At 42.1% G+C, this 20905-nt stretch overlaps 1 protein-coding gene across 1 annotated transcript in view; it reads left to right on the top strand.

Moving 5' to 3' along the window:
* Positions 1-15348, top strand: part of LOC126161384 (chymotrypsin-like elastase family member 1) — a 44110-nt gene extending 28762 nt beyond the window's left edge. The window contains exons 6-7 of the mRNA XM_049917161.1: positions 1592-1791; positions 15016-15348. Of these exons, the coding sequence (XP_049773118.1) occupies positions 1592-1791; positions 15016-15159 (344 nt within the window). The 3' untranslated portion in view covers positions 15160-15348. The remainder of the gene's footprint in view (positions 1-1591; positions 1792-15015) is intronic.
* Positions 15349-20905: the final 5557 nt, after the last annotated feature.

Genomic DNA, 20905 nt, shown 5'->3' with positions numbered 1-20905 from the left:
GCTGTGCCGTGCGTGTGATCATTGCTTGTACAGCCCTCTCGCAGTGTCCGGAGCAAGTATGGTGGGTCTGACACACCGGTGTCAATGTGTTCTTTTTTCATTTCCCGGAGTGTATTAATCAAATTAATATCATGAAAATGAATATTTCTTAATAATTTTGCATGGCATATACTACTTAGTGATATTATATCTGAGGAAACATACCGATAGAATTCAAACCTGTACCACAACCGCTGTAGTCTTGAAGGCTGCCCATTACGTTACGCTCGTTTGGTCGAAACATGAGTAGCGTTACATTTATGGCTGGTACCATAAAACTAGTGTCCCGGAAATTAGAGATTGTCGCAAGAAAAGCTGTTATCCACGTATTCAGGACAATATCCTCTACAACATACTGAACAGTCATTAAAATCCGTGTTTAATGGGTCTGATTGCCCCCTTGTAAGTTGATAGTTACATGTGATTAAAACGTCCCTGGTACAAGACGATGTGGTCACATCAACAGCAAGGCAGGTAGTAACTCTAACCTGCCTTCCGCCTTCCGCATGGAACACGCCTATCACACCACTGACTACTAGTGTTAGACACATACAGTTGCTGTCAACAAGTATGGGCTTGAAGATGATGTTGTAACAACATCGAAACTAGTCGCCAATAAAGCCAGCACCTTAATACAGCTGGAGGAATTTCGTCTTTTTATAACATATATCTAAAACATAAAGTTTTTCAGAATTTCAGATCAAGAGTCAGTATTTCGGGACTCTATATCACGTTGGGGAATCAAAGCATACTCAGTTCTCAGAGTTAGATGTTGTTTATAGTTCAGCAACTTTAGTCATTTGTATATTGTTGTTTATATAGTTCACGATATAAAGTTAATTACATCAATCAGGAATTCCTGTTACGTGTTGGTGTTGTTATTTTCACAAATACCTAAAACTATGGCCGGCCGCGGTGGCCGTGCGGTCTAGGCGCTGCAGTCCGGAACCGCGGGACTGCTACGGTCGCAGGTTCGAATCCTGCCTTGGGCATGGATGTGTGTGATGTCCTTCGGTTAGTTAGGTTTAAGTAGTTCTACGTTCTAGGGGACTGATGACCTACGATGTTAAGTCCCATAGTGCTCAGAGCCATTTTTTGAACCTAAAACTATGACTGCTTGTGTTGTTAGTATCACTGCTCCCCAATAGGTACCGATGTAGTAATGATTTTTTCTAGTACTTAAACTACAAACATTTTAATTTTGCATAGTAAAATATTTGTTAATTTAAGAATTAACTAAATTGTTTCCCATAACCCCATGGGACAGAATCTGTGACTTCCTCCTTGTTATTTCAAAATGATATTTCCATTGTAATTTCATATCTGCATGAAGTTGCCACATGCGTACATGGCTCGATGTACGTATAATTTAATTAATAAATATTAATTAACTCTCACAATTTTATAAAATATTTATGGTTTTTCCTCTTATGCTTGCCTTTACGTTAATATATCCATGTACTGTTGCCACACACATACTGTTTCGTCCTGTACACGGTAACACACCATAAATTTAGGTTGCCCTTTCTGTATTATCTTGTACACATTTCAGGTGGGTCCGAAGCAACCCTTTGGGGTTGGGGATACACGGAGACTGGTCGACCCACTGAGATACTACAGACTGTCAACGTCACTATCTATGACTATGGAACTTGCCTGGAATACCTTCAATACATGAATGTGACATCGTTTGTGCTCACAGAAGCCATTTTGTGTACAGGACCTTTCGATGAAGGCATTTCCATGTGTGCGGTACGTATATAGACCAAACAGCCTCCCTCCGCTTGTTTAGGTCTAAGTGCTACTGAGGCTCCATTTCCAGAATAAATATTTGGCTCTGCGGCAGTGCGTGCGCTTTTTTTTTTTTTTAAATTGCAGGTATTGATGTAAAGTGATAAATATATATTATGCCCTGAAATTTACCCCCAGAAAGTTAATTTACTACATGGAAGATTTGACCCTTTTACCAGCGATAGGTGAAAGTGAACGTTGAAGACGTGCATGAAATTATTTATTACTTACGACAGAACTTACAAGTGTGGGAATGGCAACACATAGGTCCAACTCGTGCATGATCAAATGCCTTTGCCAAACTGTTACCTACTATGGCTAAAGACCTGTAACATATACCGTATTAGTGAATGCAATGATCCACAATTACGTAATATCATCACTTGATGATATCTGAGTAGCAATATCAGTTACTTATTTACCTTGATTGCTGAAACTTGTTAATCACGTGTAAGTTAAACAGAAACGTATGTGGAACGTAGCCCTGAGTTCAAGTTCAAGCGTAACCCACCACGAAAATACATGAAATTTTCAATATGCATTCAAATACATCCGGCTGAAATTGGTAAAACCTGGGAAAACACAAGATTTAATGTAATAGAATAATCATACAGTTCCCCAGTAGGCCAACTATAGAGTTTTTTTCCAGAGTGATTTTGGATAAACATCGAATAAGACCACTTAACTCTTCTTTCGAAACAATATCAAAGGTTAACCAAAGATGCCCAAACATATTACAAAAGTGATGTATGTATGTTTCGCATCTCCTCCTAAACCACTTATCCGATTTCAGACAAATTTGGTACACGTATCCCGTACTTTCGAGCAACAATTGCCGAGGGTCAAGAACCACCTAACTACCAAAGTTAGCATGCATGACGCTTAAATTAACACTTCTGTGCTGCTAACTCTATTCGCAATAAATTTCGCCGACATTACCCATATACACCGCTAAATGCACCTACAAACTTGTATCATGGTACCGCAGATAGTTCAGCAGATGTGACGTCATAAACATCTGCGTGAAAAACTGCACCTAACTCTAATCACAATATATTTCGCATACACTGTCCCCATATGCCGCTGAATGTACCAACAAAGTTATATCGTTGTATGACCCATAGATCAGGAAATACGTTGTCATAAATGTAGAAATGGGTGAACAACTGTTGCATCACGCTTGATGTTTAAATATATTTTTTGTACTAGTAAGACAACTGTAATCAAATCAACCTAGAGAAATTCCTGCCACCTAGCGGCCCTTTCGACAGAATTCAAGTACGAAGCGCAAACGGCTTTGGTCGAAAACAGTAGACGTCTATTGAGCTATGAAGAGCCGTTGCCCTAGAGACGTTCACAAAATTGAGTTGTAGTTACGCGAAGGAGTTGTGACCTGCCTACATACAGAGACTGTCCGGGATCATCTCACACCGAGTGTACTGCAAGAGTATATACAGCGATGCGCCACCACACAAACTGGTATAGGCATGTGTATTCAAATACAAATATGTAAACAGGCTGAATATGGCGATGCGGTCGGCAACGCCTATGTAGAACAACAAGTGTCTGGCGCTGTTGTTAGATCGGTTACTGCTGACGCAATGGCAGGTTATGAAGAGTTAAGTGAGTTTGAACGAGATGTTGTAGTCGGCTCACGAACGATGGGACACAGAATCTCCGAGGTAGCGATGAAGTGGGGATTTTCCTGTAAGACCATTTCACGAGTGCACCGTGAATATTAGGAATCCGATAAAATATCGAAACACCGACATCGCTGCGGCCGGAAAAAGGTCGTGCAAACACGGGACCAACGACAACTGAAGAGAATCGTTCAACGGGACAGAAGTGCAACTCTTCCACGAACTGCTGCAGATTTCCATGTTGGGCCATCAACAAGTGTCAGCGTTCGAACCTTTCAACGAAACATCATCGATATGAGCTTTAGGAGCCGAAGGCCCACTCTTATATCCTTGATGACTGCACGGCACGAAGCTTTACGCCTCGCCTGTGCCCGTCAACACCGACATTGGACTGTTGATGACTGAAAACATGTTGCCTCGTCGGACGAGTCTCGTTTCAAATTGTATCCATCGGATGGACGCATATGGGTATGGAAACAACCTCATAAATCCATGGATCCTGCATGTCAGTAAGGAACTGTTCAAGCTGGTGGAGGCTTTGTAATGGTGTGGGAGGTGTGCAGTTGGAGTGATATGGGACGCGTCATTCTTCTAGATACGTCTCTGACAGGTGTCACGTACGTAAGCGTCCTGTCTGAGCACCTGACTTGAGCAATTCCAGCAGGACAATGCGACACACCACTTGTTCAGAATTGCTACAGAGTGGCTCCAGGAACACTCTTCTATGTTTAAACACTTTGTCTGTGTTGTGTTGGCAGGAGAGCCAACACCGTGTTAAGAATGGAGGTCGAAATGCACGCGTTTTAGCTCACGCAAGCTGGCGTGAAGAGGGAAGAACTATACTCACGTGAGGTCTGGAACATGACAAGAAATTAGAATTCAGAAAGCGGACATAATTAGTTTGATACTTATCTTCAATCCATTAAAGATCAACGTCGCTCTTGACGGTACATGATTCACAATATTATCTGTTCAGAATACATTACTGAATATGGCGCCTTGCTGGGTCGTAGCAAATGACGTAGCTGAAGGCTAGGCTAAACTGTCGTCTCTGCAAATGAGATCGTATGTAGACAGTGAACCATCGCTAGCAAAGTCGGCTGTACAAGTAGGCCGAGTGCTAGGGAGTCTCTAGACTAGACCTGCCGTGTGGCGGCGCTCGGTCTGCAATCACTGGTAGTGGCGACACGCGGGTCCGACGTATACTAACGGATCGCGGCCGATTTAAAGGCTACCCACCTAGCAAGTGTGGTGTCTGGCGGTGACACCACAGTCTGGCCATCAGATTTCCCAAACATGAACATTACTGAACATATCTGGGATGCCTTGCAACGTGCTGTTCAGAAGAGATCTCCACTCCCTCGTACTCTTACAGATTTATGGACAGCCTTGCAGGATTCATGGTGTCAATTCCCTCCACCACTACTTCAGACATTAGTCGAGTCCGTGCTACGTCGTATTGTGGCACTTCTGGGAGCACGCGGGGGGCCTGCACGATATTAGGCAGATGTCCCGGTTTCTTTGGCTCTTCAGTGTATTATGCTACTCGTAGGTCACTTAAGTTTACGGATGCGTCTTCTGGAGATGTATTAAGACCAACACTTGTTGTGAATCAGAATTTGAATAAAGACACGTGCCTACATCTACGATTTGTCCTTAAAAACTCCCGAAAACGGAACAACACAGCTCCCGATTATGTGAGGCGAGTGCAAGGCTGGCTGAATACTGCGACCTTACCAATGTTGCAATCCTTGCTGGTCAGATGCCCTCGTATTCACTCTAGACAAACTGTATGCATGAGTGTTTGCTGTATCATGCTGCTCCGGGCGACGACGAGGAGGAAGAAGCTCTGAATCAGGCGGTGACGAAGCACGCTGCGTCTCGCGAAACGTGGCGGAAACAGAGCGAAACCTGACGCGTTCCGTTTGGCAAAGCCGGTCGAAGCCCGTTAGTTTCGTGCCAACGGACTCTTGTATTTACTCGCATTTGGCATCAGTACCTAGCGAGGAAAGTGATTTCCTTGACCACACATTGACATTTAGAAGCATTCTTGCAGCTCTGAGACCGCAGTGCGTATTTGTCGAGGTTTGAAAATAATCACGTGTCTCGCCTAAAAGTTGTACCCTGACAGGGGGTGATTTATATTACTATTTATCGGATGCATTACGGTCAAGTGCGGGAGGGATCTTGGAGCATCGTTTTGGTGCCCCAGGTGAGCGAGTATCGATAACAGGCGTGCTGGGGCCACTAGGACAACCGCTTCAGGACACGAGGAAGGCCCACAAATTCGTGCTTCCGTACTTTTCCTACGTGAGCGTGTCTCACAAGGGGAAGACCTCAGACACGGCCAACCGATTCGCCTCAAATTTGGCAGGTCGCTTGTGTACAACCTAAAACGAAGGAATCTATGATATTTTGGGTCAACACTCCCGCAATTTTGAGAAAATTGACGAGCAATCGACTCAAAATCGGAGGGATCGATAGATAATTGTAAATAGAGCATTTTTCATCATCAGGTATGGGGTCCGCAAACGCAAACTTTTCCAGAAATCGAGGTAAGAAACTTTCACAACAGCCGCTTCTGTAACCACATGGTAAACAATTTTCGCCGGCAGCACCGATAGCGCAACGGCCGAAGTAACTGGCTGGGAATCGGAGAACCCGGGTTCGAATCTCTAAGAAACCTAGCGGATGTTCTTTTTTGGTTTGTACTTTTCCCTATCTCAATTGATAGGGATAGGAAGGTTCATAAGGTAATTAAATTAATAAGGAATGATAATAATAAGTCAGGCAGACTAATTTCCCAAATGCCGTGAGTTATTAAAGTATTAAAATTTTAAGCCTTGTCACATGAAAGCAACTCCGAGTAAGGGTGCTGCGAATTCCTCACGAGGGATCACAGATAGCCAACCGCGCGACGGTTGTTTACAGCGAGGCACGGGACAGAATGCACGCGGGGCCTCTTCGTCATATCACAGTTGTGAACCTGGAAGAGTGAAGGTGTCCACCACGAGTCTTATGGAAGTCAATCGCAAAGAGTTGTTTTCCGTCATTAGGCTGCCGCGGATCTCGCGGATACATGTAGTGATTCTTCCATCGTTAATGCGCCGAATGAAATACGTTTTGTGAATGAATATAGTGTTCTTCCGTAAGTAATATATGACGAGTACTTTATGTAGTTTGTAGTAATAATGGAGGATGTGCACCCTTCGAATAGCGCTATAGTATATAGTTGGGAGCCTGTCACAGACGAGAAGTTACCGCACGTCACTAAATACGTCTCTCATATGGAGGTACAAAATATAGAGGATATGCAGAAAGTGACATCTCTTTTCAGCACGCAAACGGCGTCACTGATGACCAGTTTTAATCGTGATTACGTGATCAACACCGATCAAACAGAATGCGAGCATCGGGAGAATATTCGACGCACGTTATCGCATAAGGGAGAAAACGAACCCTTGTCGCAGTTGGTAGTAAAAACAAACTAAAACATTCGTACACCGCGCAATATGACATCACAGCCTCTGGAAAACTTTTGCCTAAGGTTTACCTGTGTTTACAAGAAACGAATGTTAACATTGCTCCTCGGGTTATAGAAGAGGTCAATCGTTTAACCGACTCGTTGAAAAATGTTTGCATTACCTGCTCCAAATCCGGGAAACTGACGAATGCGATTTACAGAACATCTCTTGAGCCTGTTTTAAAACCATACTCTTCTGATAACAAGTTTGGTCTAATATTGGGTTTCTGGAGTGGACAAATTAATACTACAATGTATGACACAATGTTTATAGATGGCGAGGGTCAGCAGACGTGCACAGCAAACGTAATACCGCCAAGCTGCACACCTGTGTGCCAGCCGTGTGATGTTTATTTCTATCGCCAGGTTAAAAACTTTATTTCTAGGCTTCAGAATTGCAGTGTGTTTCTGGAAACCCAACGGGAATTGCACAACCGCAAGGATTTTTCAGGCATTGATATCGAATGCGTGGTACGCATCAAAATTAATTCCCAAAAAGACATATTTTAAAATGTAAACCAAGTTTGTTTTTCGCGCACTCTTCGGAAGGCACAGTGTAGCTGTCGAAAGAATGCATTCATTAGTTGTTCTTGGTGCCGTGAGTATATTTGTTTCGAATGTTTATATGATAAGTACCATCCACCTAGTTGTTTGAAGAAAAGTGAGGACACGTAACAGTGACTGGAAGAGCCATTGTAAAGTGACCTGGAGTAACATTTTAGTTGTTTACTATCCCAAATGGTTTGGCAAATTTATTTACCTACCTTATTACTATCATTCCTTATTGATTTACTTACCTTATTAACCCTCCTATCCCTATCAATTGAGATATGTAAAAGTACAATCGAAAAAAAAAGAACATCCGCTAGGTTTCTTAGAGATTCGAATCCGTGTTCTCCGATTCCCAGCCAGTTACTTTGGCCGTTGCGCTTTCGGTGCTGGCGGCGAAAAGTGTTTACCAGGTGGGTACAGAAACGGCAGTTGAAAAAGTTTCTTACCTCGATTTCTGGAAAAGTATGCGTTTGCGGACCCCATACCTGATGAGGAAAAATGCTCTATTTACAATTGTCTATCGATCCCTCCAATTTTGAGTCGATTGTTCGTCATAACCTTTAGGGGTGATTTTCTCAAAATTGCGGGGGTTTAGACCAAAAATATCTTAGATTCCGTCGTTTTAGGTTGTACACAAGCGACCTGCCAAATTTGAGCCGAATCGGTTGGCCGTGTCTGAGGCCTTCCCCTTGTCAGTCGACAAAGGTACGGATCTCACCAACCCAATTTGTTCTATTAATATTTGCTAAAGAGCTATGAATTACGGAACGTTAGGATTCGAAGACTTGTTCGTAGAGTTTGAAGAGGGATTAAATTACACGTGATGAAGGTGACAGAATAAGAGTCAAAACACACACTTATCGTGACTAGACTCCACACACATTGTCATTTAAGTCGACATATGGAGAAGTAGAGAACAAACTGTACAAGTATTTAAAGATTTCTTCAAATAAATGTAAAGTTAAGAGATAAATCAAACATATAGATAGCAAATTTCGAAAATGTTGCTTCAAACATAGCGCCATATAAGGTTTTTAATGAAGGTTGAGTTAAAAAATCTCCAGGTGCTTCTGTGAAATTGACTAAAACAAAAATAAACTGCATATTTTTCTACATAATGTTAAGGAAGGAAGACAGCTCTCCAAAACGGCAATTTTTGTACCTTACAAAGATTGAGAACAGACGTAAAAAGGTACACCAATCTGTCGTCTGAGAAGGAGTAAAAATACTAACTTCATTTATTGCCAACGTATAAAGAATTACATTTTAGTCAGCAAAGGTGATGCCAGAAAATGAAGAAGAACTCAAAACGAAAGCGCACTTTGGCAACAAAAATTAGAATCTTAGAATTCAGTGTTTAGCATTTGCCGACCACCATGCAGTACTGGCAGGAGACACAGCAGTGCCAATAAAATAGAAAACAACACTATGAAAATAATTGTAGATAAAAGAGGTCTTAAAATATAGTATACGAAAACAGAATATAAGTAACGGGTGTGTATAAAAAGTGCCACGATTTCCTCCTGGAGGTAGTATTTACCGAAAAAAGAAGACAGGTAATAAACGTCACATTTTGCAGTAATTTCCATCTGTCTGTTACAAGTGGACACTATAATCAGTGCCGGTGCTGCTGGTGGCTACCACGCATCCTGACATTTTTCAGTTATTTCTCGCAATACATCACGCACACTTTCTAATACACCTAGCTCCAGTCGCTTGAGATCATATGCTAATCTTTTTGACCCTGCGAGTATGCCACCGACAGTTCTTGCCCGTACAATGACAGTGAAGCGATACAGCTACGTCCGTGATTGCTCGAGGATTTTCAACGCCTCACACGGGGGTGTTGTGGTAATTTACTATGGCATCTACTATGAATCATCTATAAATAATTGTTTGAAAGAAGTTTCCGCCATTTGACTATTACTTGTTGATTTATTAACAGTCAAATGGCTGAAATAACTTTCAAATATTTCTATGTGACTGTTGTCCCCCAGGAAGGAAAGATCATTATCTACCAATAAAATGTAGGCATAAACTGAGATCTTTGACGGCTCATACTTAAATAATTATTAGTTTTCGGTCATATCACTATAGTAACTTTTCTTCTAGTTTTCACCAATACTACAGCCTATAGGACTATGTTCTTTTCTTCTTTTAAATACCATGTATAAACGTGCACCAGACATCATAGACATATCTCAAGAAGGATGAAAATAGCCTTTAATATGACAAAAGATGTGCACAAAAACAAATATATCTACACTCAATCAGAGTTTCAGTATGTTACAGTAATAAAAGCAGAATGATTATATGCAACTGAAAGTCTGAATTGGACTGAGAGCGAAAATAGGAAACGTGTAGGAGAAGTAGAGGAAAATTGTAGTAAAATACTGGTGTCAACAAAACAAAATCGTAAATACAGGAAAAGGAGTAAGGAAGATATGTTCGAGAACACTGAGAAACTAAAAATAACGAGAAGAAAACTTAGAACGAGAATTTATGGCCATCTGATTCGGATGTATGCAAACAGATCATGCAAGAGAATTCAACAGGGAAAAGTCACTCTGCTTCAAGATGCCCCAAGATGTGAAAGAGATCGAGATTGAAGAACATGAAATTGTGAAAACAGGTATTTTCCAAAACAAGGTCTTACATTGCCTTCTCCAGAGAAAACCAGAAAAAGAAAATTGGAGAAAAGTATCCAGAAATTCGGAAACAACGACACTCTAATCGACCGGAAACTTATTGGAAGAACCTGGAGAACAAGATGTAGATATTTACAGGTTCCGCAGGAGAATCAAATCAATATTTTTAAAAGTTTTTCTTGTTAACACACGTTTCCGTTTGGAGATCTAATAGTACGAACATTTACGTTCGGTAAATTTTCATTCGTGTGGGAAATTTCTCACAAAATGCGGAACAATTAATAAAGATCGACTGCAAGAGGATGCAGAAGACAATGGAAACCACAGCATTGAAGATAATGATCTCTCCATTGGCTAAGTATCTAAGACTAGCCTCTCATTAGAATCTCCGTTAGGGGACTGCAAAGGGGGAAGAAACAATGAAAAAATGATTGAATGACTAACCAATGGATAACATTCTAGGTCTTAGAACGTGGAATGTCAGGAACGCGAACCCGGTAGAACATCTGAAAAGGAAAATGCAAATGCTTTGTCTAGATTCTGTTGGGATTAGTGAAGTGAAAATGAAAGAAGATAAAGATATCATGTGGGGAGCGTAGAGAGTTGCATCAACAGCAGCAGAAAATGGTATAACGGAATTCGGATTCGTTATTAATGGGAAGTTGCGTTAGGAAGTGAATTTATTTGAACAAATTAGTGTTAGGATTATTCTCATCGAATCGATTGTAAACCAGCACCAACTACCGTGTTTCAGGTATACACGCCAAAGGAACAAGGAGCAAATGATAACTTAGAGAAAAAATATGGCGGCAGTGAACAGGTAACTCAGTATGTAAAGAAGATGATAATGGCATGGGGACGAGGGACTATAACGTGCGACCTGTGGAAGATATAACTAGGGTAGAGTAGGTTGGAATATGTCCATCAAGTAACTGAGGTCGTTGGGTGGAAGTGGTTCTCTGGGGCGAGGATGTCGTGGCGGGCCGCATCAAATGGTTCAAATGGCTCTGAGCACTATGCGACTTAACTGCTGAGGTCATCAGTCGCCTAGAACTTAGAACTAATTAAACCTAACTAACCTAAAGACATCACACACATCCATGCCCGAGGCAGGATTCGGACCTGCGACCGTAGCGGTCGCTCGGTTCCAGACTGTAGCGCCCAGAACCGCACGGCCACTCCGGCCGGCGCGGGCAGCATCAAAACTGTCATAAGACTTACCGTCATTTTATCTTTGCATTATTGTTTCTTCAAATTTTTTATGGTTAATTAGTTATGTAGAGTTCCTCATAACTGAATGGGAATGGATGTGTGTGATGTCCTTAGGTTAGTTAGGTTTAAGTAGTTCTAAGGTCTAGGGGATTGATGACCTAAGAAGTTCCATAGTGCTCAGAGCCATTTGAACCATTTAGAACTGAATGGGACGCAGGGAGATTTTATTTTGTGGTGTCAGTGTGATAAATTTGTCACAAATCTGGAGAGCTTTACTAGGCTGTTGGAGGCAGTACGCCTTATTCCAATCTTTTAACTAACTGACTTATCGAGCCAATTATAGGCGGACCTACAGATTAACGAGGATTCGGAATCACGTCACAGATCGCCATTTTTCAGATTATCAAATATTTTTCAAATTAGTAAAGGAGTTTTGCTATTTAGGGAGTAAAATAACCGATGATGGTCGAAGTAGAGAGGATATAAAATGTAGACTGGCAATGGCAAGGAAAGCGTTTCTCAAGAAGAGAAATTTGTTAACATCGAGTATAGATTTAAGTGTCAGGAAGTCGTTTCTGAAAGTATTTGTATGGAGTGTAGCCATGTATGGAAGCGAAACATGGACGATAACTAGTTTGGACAAGAAGAGAATAGAAGCTTTCGAAATGTGGTGCTACAGAAGAATGCTGAAGATAAGGTGGGTAGATCACGTAACTAATGAGGAGGTATTGAATAGGATTGGGGAGAAGAGAAGTTTGTGGCACAACTTGACTAGAAGAAGGGATCGGTTGGTAGGACATGTTTTGAGGCATCAAGGGTTTACAAATTTAGCATTGGATGGCAGTGTGGAGGGTAAAAATCGTAGAGGGAGACCAAGAGATGAATACACTAAGCAAATTCAGAAGGATGTAGGTTGCAGTAGATACTGGAAGATGAAGAAGCTTGCACAGAATAGAGTAGCGTGGAGAGCTGCATCAAACCAGTCTCAGGACTGAAGACCACAACAACAACAACAAGATATAGTACGTAACAGACAAAAATGCGGGGACTAATCGTGAAACGGAGGCAGGTCGTTTGGATCCATAGTCGAACACTTTACTATTTTCTTAGCAAACACTGTATTGACATTTCATTTTGCTTAGAAATAGTTTTCATGAAACAGTATTAATTCCATGCAAGAAACTTTTTACAATACAACGAATGGAAAAGAAATTTCACTGTCATAAATCTAGGAGCAGTAGATTCCATATGTTACTTTCCTCTTCTGACTTTTTATGAATAAAAAATTCTTCTGTCTTATTAGGATAATGATACTTTCTTAAAAACTGTTCTTACATTCTTCAGTCTCTTCTAAAGCAATGTTCATAGATCGGCACTCACAAATCATATGTGTCGAATGGAGTACAAATGAAGTCATTTGGCGCACGGTCCTCATCAGTGTTCAATAGTTATGGTGTAATATTGTTCTTCCATGTGAGATACATTAATTTTATGCTATAACTTGCTTATGAAATATTATTTTCTACTTCTTGCCGAATTTTATGTTGCGATCTCACCTAGTCTATTCGTTAGAGAATCCAATTGTGGTGTAGGGTTTGTAATTCTCCGTTGAGCCCAATTCTGTTTCACACAACACACAGAGCCACCGAGCCACATACCAGTTTTACATTAACAATAGAGGTCTGCAAAAATATTTGTATGCGTCGTGCTGCGTGCTACGAGTATCCATCACTCTTACTCGGTACATAATTACGAGAAGACTGTAGTTTCCGTTATTTACAATGGAACTGGCTATTTCTGTCATTATTTTGTATATATAAGACTAAAGCAAATGCTTATTTCAGCCACCAAAATAATAAGCCAATAACTAATTTGAAACTAAATAAAAATAAACACATAGCTACAAGTCCTTGCAAATTACAAAAAAGTATGAAGAAGTTTTAATATTTTTGTGGGATCTAAAATTTAAAACATCTCTCACACCGGCCTGATTTAGCTTCACTGATCAGGATAGCAAAAAACATGCGTATATTAAGGGAATTTTCATTCTCAAAGCAGGCTTATCAGATTCACACAGTTCAATACTGTTTTATCCTGATTAAATTGAGCTTAACTTAAATTCCATAAGGCAGTGAAGCAATTTCGAAGTCTCGGTGCGACGAAAATTGTCAGTCGATCTCCTAAAAACATTTGTAATAATTATTAACTTTGAGTGATCACATGGGGAAGACCGGAGATCTGCTGGTAAGACCGTGTTAGCCTATTTATTGGAAGTAATAAACTGGATATCTTGAGTATACAAAACGGCAGGTTCGTCCAGTGTAAATCAGACGTTCCCCACTGATCCCGTGCAACACAGCGCAGTAACCAGACACTGTCAATAATAATCAGTTAAGTAATACGCGAACACACTTACTTTAGTTTAGTTCATGTATTAAATTCCTTTTCATACAGAATCTCATCAAGATGGCGACTAGCTCAACAATACATACATATACATCATCGTTCTTTCACGGCTAATCGGCAAGATCCTTCATTCTTATCATAAGAGAAAACATAGATAGCAGAGAAGCTATCCCATGGAGTAAATGCACGCTCCAAGGAATAACAGGGCTTGAAACTGCTTTGCATTGATAATCATAGTATATTAAACTTTAGGAATCGGTAAGATAAGAAGAGATATTTCGAGATATGTACTTAGTTATATAATTCATAAAAATTTCTGAAAATATCGCGGAGAGACCGCTGCAAGAGACATTACAAAGTGACAATAACGCTGAATGATATACTTACTTTTCTAGTGAGAGACGGTTATCCCCAGGAGAGACATGAGATATATAGGGCAGTGATGATGTCTTAATGACCAGACAGTACCTAAGACATTTGCTATAAACGTTGCTGCGTGTCTATGACAGTTTTTGTTTCTTCAACAATTAACCCTCACAGTACCAGAAAGCTTATTATGTCCACATTTTGAAAATGTTGCACTCTAATCAGTAACTTTACCTTTCAAAATTTAGGAAACATATTCATTGTTTTTAAGGAATTCTGCTACCGAATACCACATATGTTTTAAAATATTCAGTTGAGCTTAACCTAAAACTATAAATCTCAGTAGTATATGTCACTTTCCCCAGCGAATGTCGTATTCAGTATTTCTAGATGCCGAGCAATTACTACACATCAGAATCTCTTTGAAGAGTACATTGAGAGTAAAAGTCTACGACAATGAACCAAATTTTCATTTTAAAATTTTTTTGTGGTGGTCATAAGGTCCGTAGTAGACGTTAATGAAAGTGCGTTGATTTTGCTAAAAGTGTGCTAAAACTTATTTTCAGCTTCCGGACACTGCTTACACCCCAGTACCTCTTTAAAAATTATGTTGCTAATAGAATTAAACAACAATCACAAATTTTGTTCCTTTTTTCAATTTTTGAAGGGTGGGCATAAAGTACCACCACCCTCCCTTGGTAATGCACATTGTGGAAAATGCCTTGGTATTGCTAGGGTTAATAACTTGCATAGCAAGTGGCAGTGGTGACTACTACTACGCACTTCTTCTGTTTACCAACGCGGTGGTCTCACAAAACTCTGTGTGTGCTGCGTACAGGGCGACGATGGAGGCCCACTGGAGCAGGACGGAGTGCTGGTCGGAATCGTCTCCTTCTCGCCGACGTCGTGCTCCACGAAAGGCGGAGCCGCAGTCTACACGAGGGTCTCCGCCTACATGGACTTCATCAACGAAAATATTTAAGCGATCACTACGCCTGTCTACAAGAGGCTACTAGTGACGATGTCTGAGGTTTTCAGTTTTCTCCCACTCTACGAATTCTTACCGAGTACAGAATCATATATGGAGCATAAAATTGTATAACTTGTAATTTTGATTGGGAAAGAAGACACTGCACACCTTGAAATCAACATAATGAGAGGTACTATACTAAGAGGGAATTGTATTTTATATCTATACAATAAAATTAACAATATCTGTGAGTAAATGCCTAACGTATAGACCATTACACCTTAGCGCCGTCATTGGAGCAGACTAACCATCCAACATTCAGTTGGGATAATTACAGTTTTGTAAATGGTGAGTGTGAGAAGACACCCTGTAAAACATTCCTAAATGCCTTCTTTGAAAAACTCCTAGAACACATAGTTGGGGAGCCCACTCATGATGATAACGTACTGAATCCAATAGCAACTAACAGACTAGTCGATTTAGGACAAGTACACATAGATACTGGGATCAGTATATGTGAGACAGATTTAACAACAATGATTACCGAAGTATAAAGAGCCACTATAATAAGTCGAAGGATTTATTTCTTCAGAAAATTAGATTTCTCAATGAGGAACTCGGAACATTTAGTTGTGGAGAGAAGCTTCTACAAGATCTGCTGTTCAGGTGTGTAACAGCAGGTGACCACCCACTTCTACCTAGTAGAACAAATCGTTTCGAGAGAGAACCTCCACGTTATACAGTCTCTTTAAGTACATTTCTAAAGGAGCACTGGCTGTGAGACACACTGACAAGAACCGCAGGACAGAACAGGTAGTTGGAATTGTGGGAAGTGGCCAAAATGAGCTGCTGTCAGTTACACTCGAACATATACAACTTTATTTACTTGCCCAAACATTACAGCGCAAATTCCGAGCGTGACTATCGACTGAATATGTCACAAAATCTTATGGATTAAGGGCACAACCTCTTTAATTTTTAAAACGGCTGAAGGCCCATGATTTAAAACATAACTACAATAAATTTTCAAAAGGCATAAACTGCAAGATTTTATCCTTAAATAATATTTTAAATGAGGCTGAAGGCCCAAATAATGAAAAACATGACAAGTAAGGAACCTTCAATCTTAAAACGGATAAGGCCCACTACTTAAAACCCAAAAACTAAATACATACAAATTTAAACCATGGGCTATGAGCCATTAAAATAGACAGTCAAACACCAATAAGAAAAGGCAGTACAGTCAGCGGCATTCAGAAGTTTCCGGGGGTCAATCTGCACTTGAAATATTAACGTTCTCTTAAGGGAGACAGGTAGTCGGCCCAACTACATCCGATCCGCCGGCAACCTAACCAAGAAATAGTCAACGGACCCACCGACAAGACGACTTGCCTCCCACCCGACCAGTACACAAGGAACTCCAACGCCGAAACGTAAAATATGTAGCCGCCCAGCCGGCCGGTGTGGCTGTGCGGTTCTAGGCACTTCAGTCTGGAACCGCCTTACCGCTACGGTCGCAGGTTCGAATCCTGCCTCGGGCATGGATGTGTGTGATGTCCTTAGGTTAGTTAGGTTTAAGTAGTTCTAAGTTCTAGGGGACTGATGACCGTAGATGTTAAGTCCCATAGTGCTCAGAGCCATTTTTGTAGTATGCATAAGCTGTCAAAACAACACACACGTGTTGGACAGTGACAACACGGTGAGAAAAGGACACTGCCTGAATTTTACATCAGCGGCCAGGTCAGGTAACCGGAACGCTAACGGCCACAAAGTAGAAAATTCCGCTGGTGCACTTGGACTTCAAATAACCAAAATACAGTTAGACTCCACCGGATGGTGGCCAAACTTTCTCCAACTCGAACACTCGCTGTTGATCACGGGAATACGCCCAACAGCCAACCATAAAAACCACCGGCAGAATGTGAACAGACTGGCTTCGGCAATTAAATCACCACTCAACTCTGATGTCCTGGGTCGGTGAGCCATGAAGCTCATAGCAATCTGAACAGCTCCCACACACTCCGACACTGCGTAGAGACCGCCAGCTGGCCCGGCCTCCTGTGCCACGCGGAGATTTCCTGGCTGATCCACACCAACCGACCGACTGCCGCACACCGGCTAGCCGGAAACTATAACCACCAGACCTAAGATAGCACAAGGTGCGAATATCGATACACACCGCTGCTGCCACACGTAGAAAGAGGAAGAACCACGACATAGTCGCAAAAACTGCGAGAAACCAAACGCAGAGTAACAGTCAAGGTTTAAACCAATGCATAAGCCGGGGCCACCACGGCTCACGCTGCACAACAAGTGTATAACTCACAACGGGACAATAAATTACATGGAGAGATTGTGAATCGAACACTTTTGGTTGCCAAGAGGACAATGAGTGGAACTTACAGTAATTACTGTAACGGAGTCTTATCGAAAGACGCTCACAAAGCAAAAGGAAATGATGATGATATTTTGATGTGTTGGCAAATGTGCCAACACCTTGTAGATAGAGGAGGCCGAAATGCACTCTGTAATCTAACGCAGACGGGCGTGAAGTCTGGAACAGGATACGTAATGAATGCTATAAAGAAAAGTACGTAGCTTCTTTAATACTTAACTTTAATTCATCCTTGTGGTACATCGCTCTTGATAATACAAGTGAGACTCTCAGATATGGTTAATGGCGCCTTGCTAGGTCGTAGCCATGGACTTAGCTGAAGGCTATTCTAACTGTCTCTCGGCTAACGAGAGAAAGGCTTCGTCAGTGTAGTCGCTAGCAAAGTCGTCGTACAACTGGGCGGAGTGCTAGTACGTCTCTCTAGACCTGCCGTGTGGTGGCGCTCGGTCTGCGATCACTGACAGTGGCGACACGCGGGTCCGACATGTACTAATGGACCGCGGCCGATTTAAAGCTACCACCTAGCAAGTGTGGTGTCTGGCGGTGACACCACATATTTAAAAGGCGTTAGTATCATAGAAGTTACTGTGCAGACACGGTTGACACAGGAAAGGAAACTGAGACCAGTAAACTAAAAGCAGAAATGCTAGACGCTGTTTAAAATGCTCCTCAAGAATTTAAAATCCACGAATATTGCCTGAACACTCCAAACATAAACAGTATTTTTTTGTTTATTTGCTATTTTCTTGTAGTTTGTTATCGATAAACGTGGGGCATTCAGCAAGTAATGTAACACTCTTTTCTTCTGAAAGCATGTTGGTTTGATCCAGGACTCCAATAAACCATATTATTCCCCACTGTTGTGTCTACATAATCTTATTATTCAACGTAATGTCCGTCCAACGCGACGGCCTTACGCCGCATTCCAGGGAGGGCATGTCTGCGCAACCAATGTCTTGCTCCATCAATGAACGCCGTCGTAACGCGCAACCAATTCCTCACAGATGGTCCTTCGTTGCTCTTCATGGTCTTCTGCTGGGTGGCTAGGAACCAGGCGGCCACATACCTTCGAGTACACCAGGTTGTGGATGAGCGTGTCAGCACTACCAACACAGACGTCCAGTTGCGGGAGACGTGTCTCATTGTGAGCCGTCGATCACCTCGACTGATGGCGTCCACACGTTCCGACACTGCAGCGTGCGGCCGGCCAGTGAACGGGAGATCGGACGGTTTGTTTTCATGCTTTGATGCTTTCGTTCACTGCCAAGATTGCGTAGACATTCACCACGCGCCTATGAATACCTGCGATTCTCTGGCTGTTCCGCCATAAGAAACTCAATGACTGCTTGGAACGTACCATCGTTTACAGGTACCATTTAGTGGTCTACCTGTAGCGCCGCCAACTATCGGAACTTCATGATACTGTAGGAGTTGAAGCGGAAAACTCCACAAGAAGTTCCACATTTTCTCAACCAAACTTGGCCCAGGAAAAAAATAATGTGTTGTGATACTTACTGAATGATCCTCGTACCAAAACAGAACCATTGTTGCAAATGAATTGGCACATATATAGCATATAATATTTTAACTTGATTCCAAATGTTTTACCAGTAACTAAGCATTACGCCGTTTAAGTAAGGGGGCAGGGGTGGGGGGATGGGGGGGAGGGGAGATCTACACAGATTTTCTATGTAAAAAGGAAAATAATAGTAACATGTAAAAATAAGTCTAAGTACAATTTGCCGTCTGATGCACATATATCTGTTCGTCCCGAACGCAGAAGGCAGACGCTACTGGTCCATTACACTATGCAGCCTCGCTATACAACATTGCACTGCACTTCACAACGCTACATTGCATTACTGTAGCAAGTTTCAGAACCAGGTTGGATATCTTATTACACTACTGGCCATTAAAATTGCTACACCACGAAGATGATGTGCTACAGACGCGAAATTTAACCGACAGGAAGAAGATGCTGTCATATGGAAATGATTAGCTCTTCAGAGCGTTCACACAAGGTTGGCGCCTGTGGCGACACCTACAACGTGCTGACATGAGGAAAGTTTCCAACCGATTTCTCATACACAATCAGCAGTTGACCGGCGTTGCCTGGTGAAACGTTGTTGTGATGCCTCGTGTAAGGAGAAGAAATTCGTACCATAACGTTTCCGACTTTGATAAAGGTCGGATTGTAGCCTATCGCGATTGCGGTTTATCATACCGCAACATTGCTGCTCGCGTTGGTCGAGATCCAATGACTGTTAGCAGAATATGGAATCGGTCGGTTCAGAAGGGTCATACGGAACCCCATGCTGAATCCGAACGGCCTGTATCACTGGCAGTGGAGATGAGAGGCATCTTATCCGCATGGCTGTAACGGATCGTGCAGCTACGTCTCGATCCCTGAGTCAACACATGGGGACTTTTGCAAGACAACAACCATCTGCACGAACAGTTCGACGACGTTTGCAGTAGCAGGGACTATCAACTCGGAGACCATGGCTAATGTTACCCTTGACGCTGCATCACAGACAGGAGCCCCTGCGGTGGTGTACTCAACGACGAACCTGGGTGCAAGAAAGGCAAAACGTCATTTCTTCGAAGGAATCCAGGTTCTGTTTACAGCATCATGATGGTCGCGACATCGGGGTGACCCCACATTGGAAGCGTGTATTCGTCATCTCCAGATCGGGTTGATGGTATGGGGTGCCATTGGTTACTCGTCTCGGTCACCTCTTGTTCGCATTGACGGAACTTTGAAAAGTGAACGTTACATTTCAGATGTGTTACGACCCATGACTGTGCCCTTCATTCGATTCCTGCGAAACCCTAGATTTCGGCACGATAATGCACGACCGCATGTTGCAGGTGCTGTACGGGCCTTTTTGGATACAGAAAATGTTCGACTGCTGCTGACCTGGCCATCACATTCTCCAGATCTCTCACCAACTGAAAACGTCTGGTCAATGGTGGCCGAACAAGTGGCTCGTGAAAATACGCCAGTCACTACTCTTGATGAACTGTGGTATCGTATTGAAGCTACATGGGCAGCTGTATCTGTACACGCCATCCAAGCTTTGTTTGACTCAATGCCTAGGCATTTCAAGGCCGTTATTACGGCCAGAGGTGGTTGTTCTGGGTACTGATTTCTCAGGATCTATGCACAAATTGCTTGAAAATGTAATCACATGTCAGTTCTACTATAATATTTCAGTCCAATGAATACCCGTTTATCATCTGCATTTCTTCTTGGTGTAGCAATTTTAATGGCCACTAGTGTATTCTGGACGGTTAGTCCTCGGCGCGCTGAGGTGCAGCTCCAAATTCTGCGAGACTGCGCTGCTGTGCCGCCCAGGGCGT

Source organism: Schistocerca cancellata, chromosome 2, assembly GCF_023864275.1.
Source record: "Schistocerca cancellata isolate TAMUIC-IGC-003103 chromosome 2, iqSchCanc2.1, whole genome shotgun sequence".
In the NCBI taxonomy this organism is placed as follows: domain Eukaryota; kingdom Metazoa; phylum Arthropoda; class Insecta; order Orthoptera; family Acrididae; genus Schistocerca; species Schistocerca cancellata.
The sequence above is the reverse complement of the archived record's forward strand: the minus strand, read 5'-3'. Positions and strand labels throughout refer to the sequence as shown.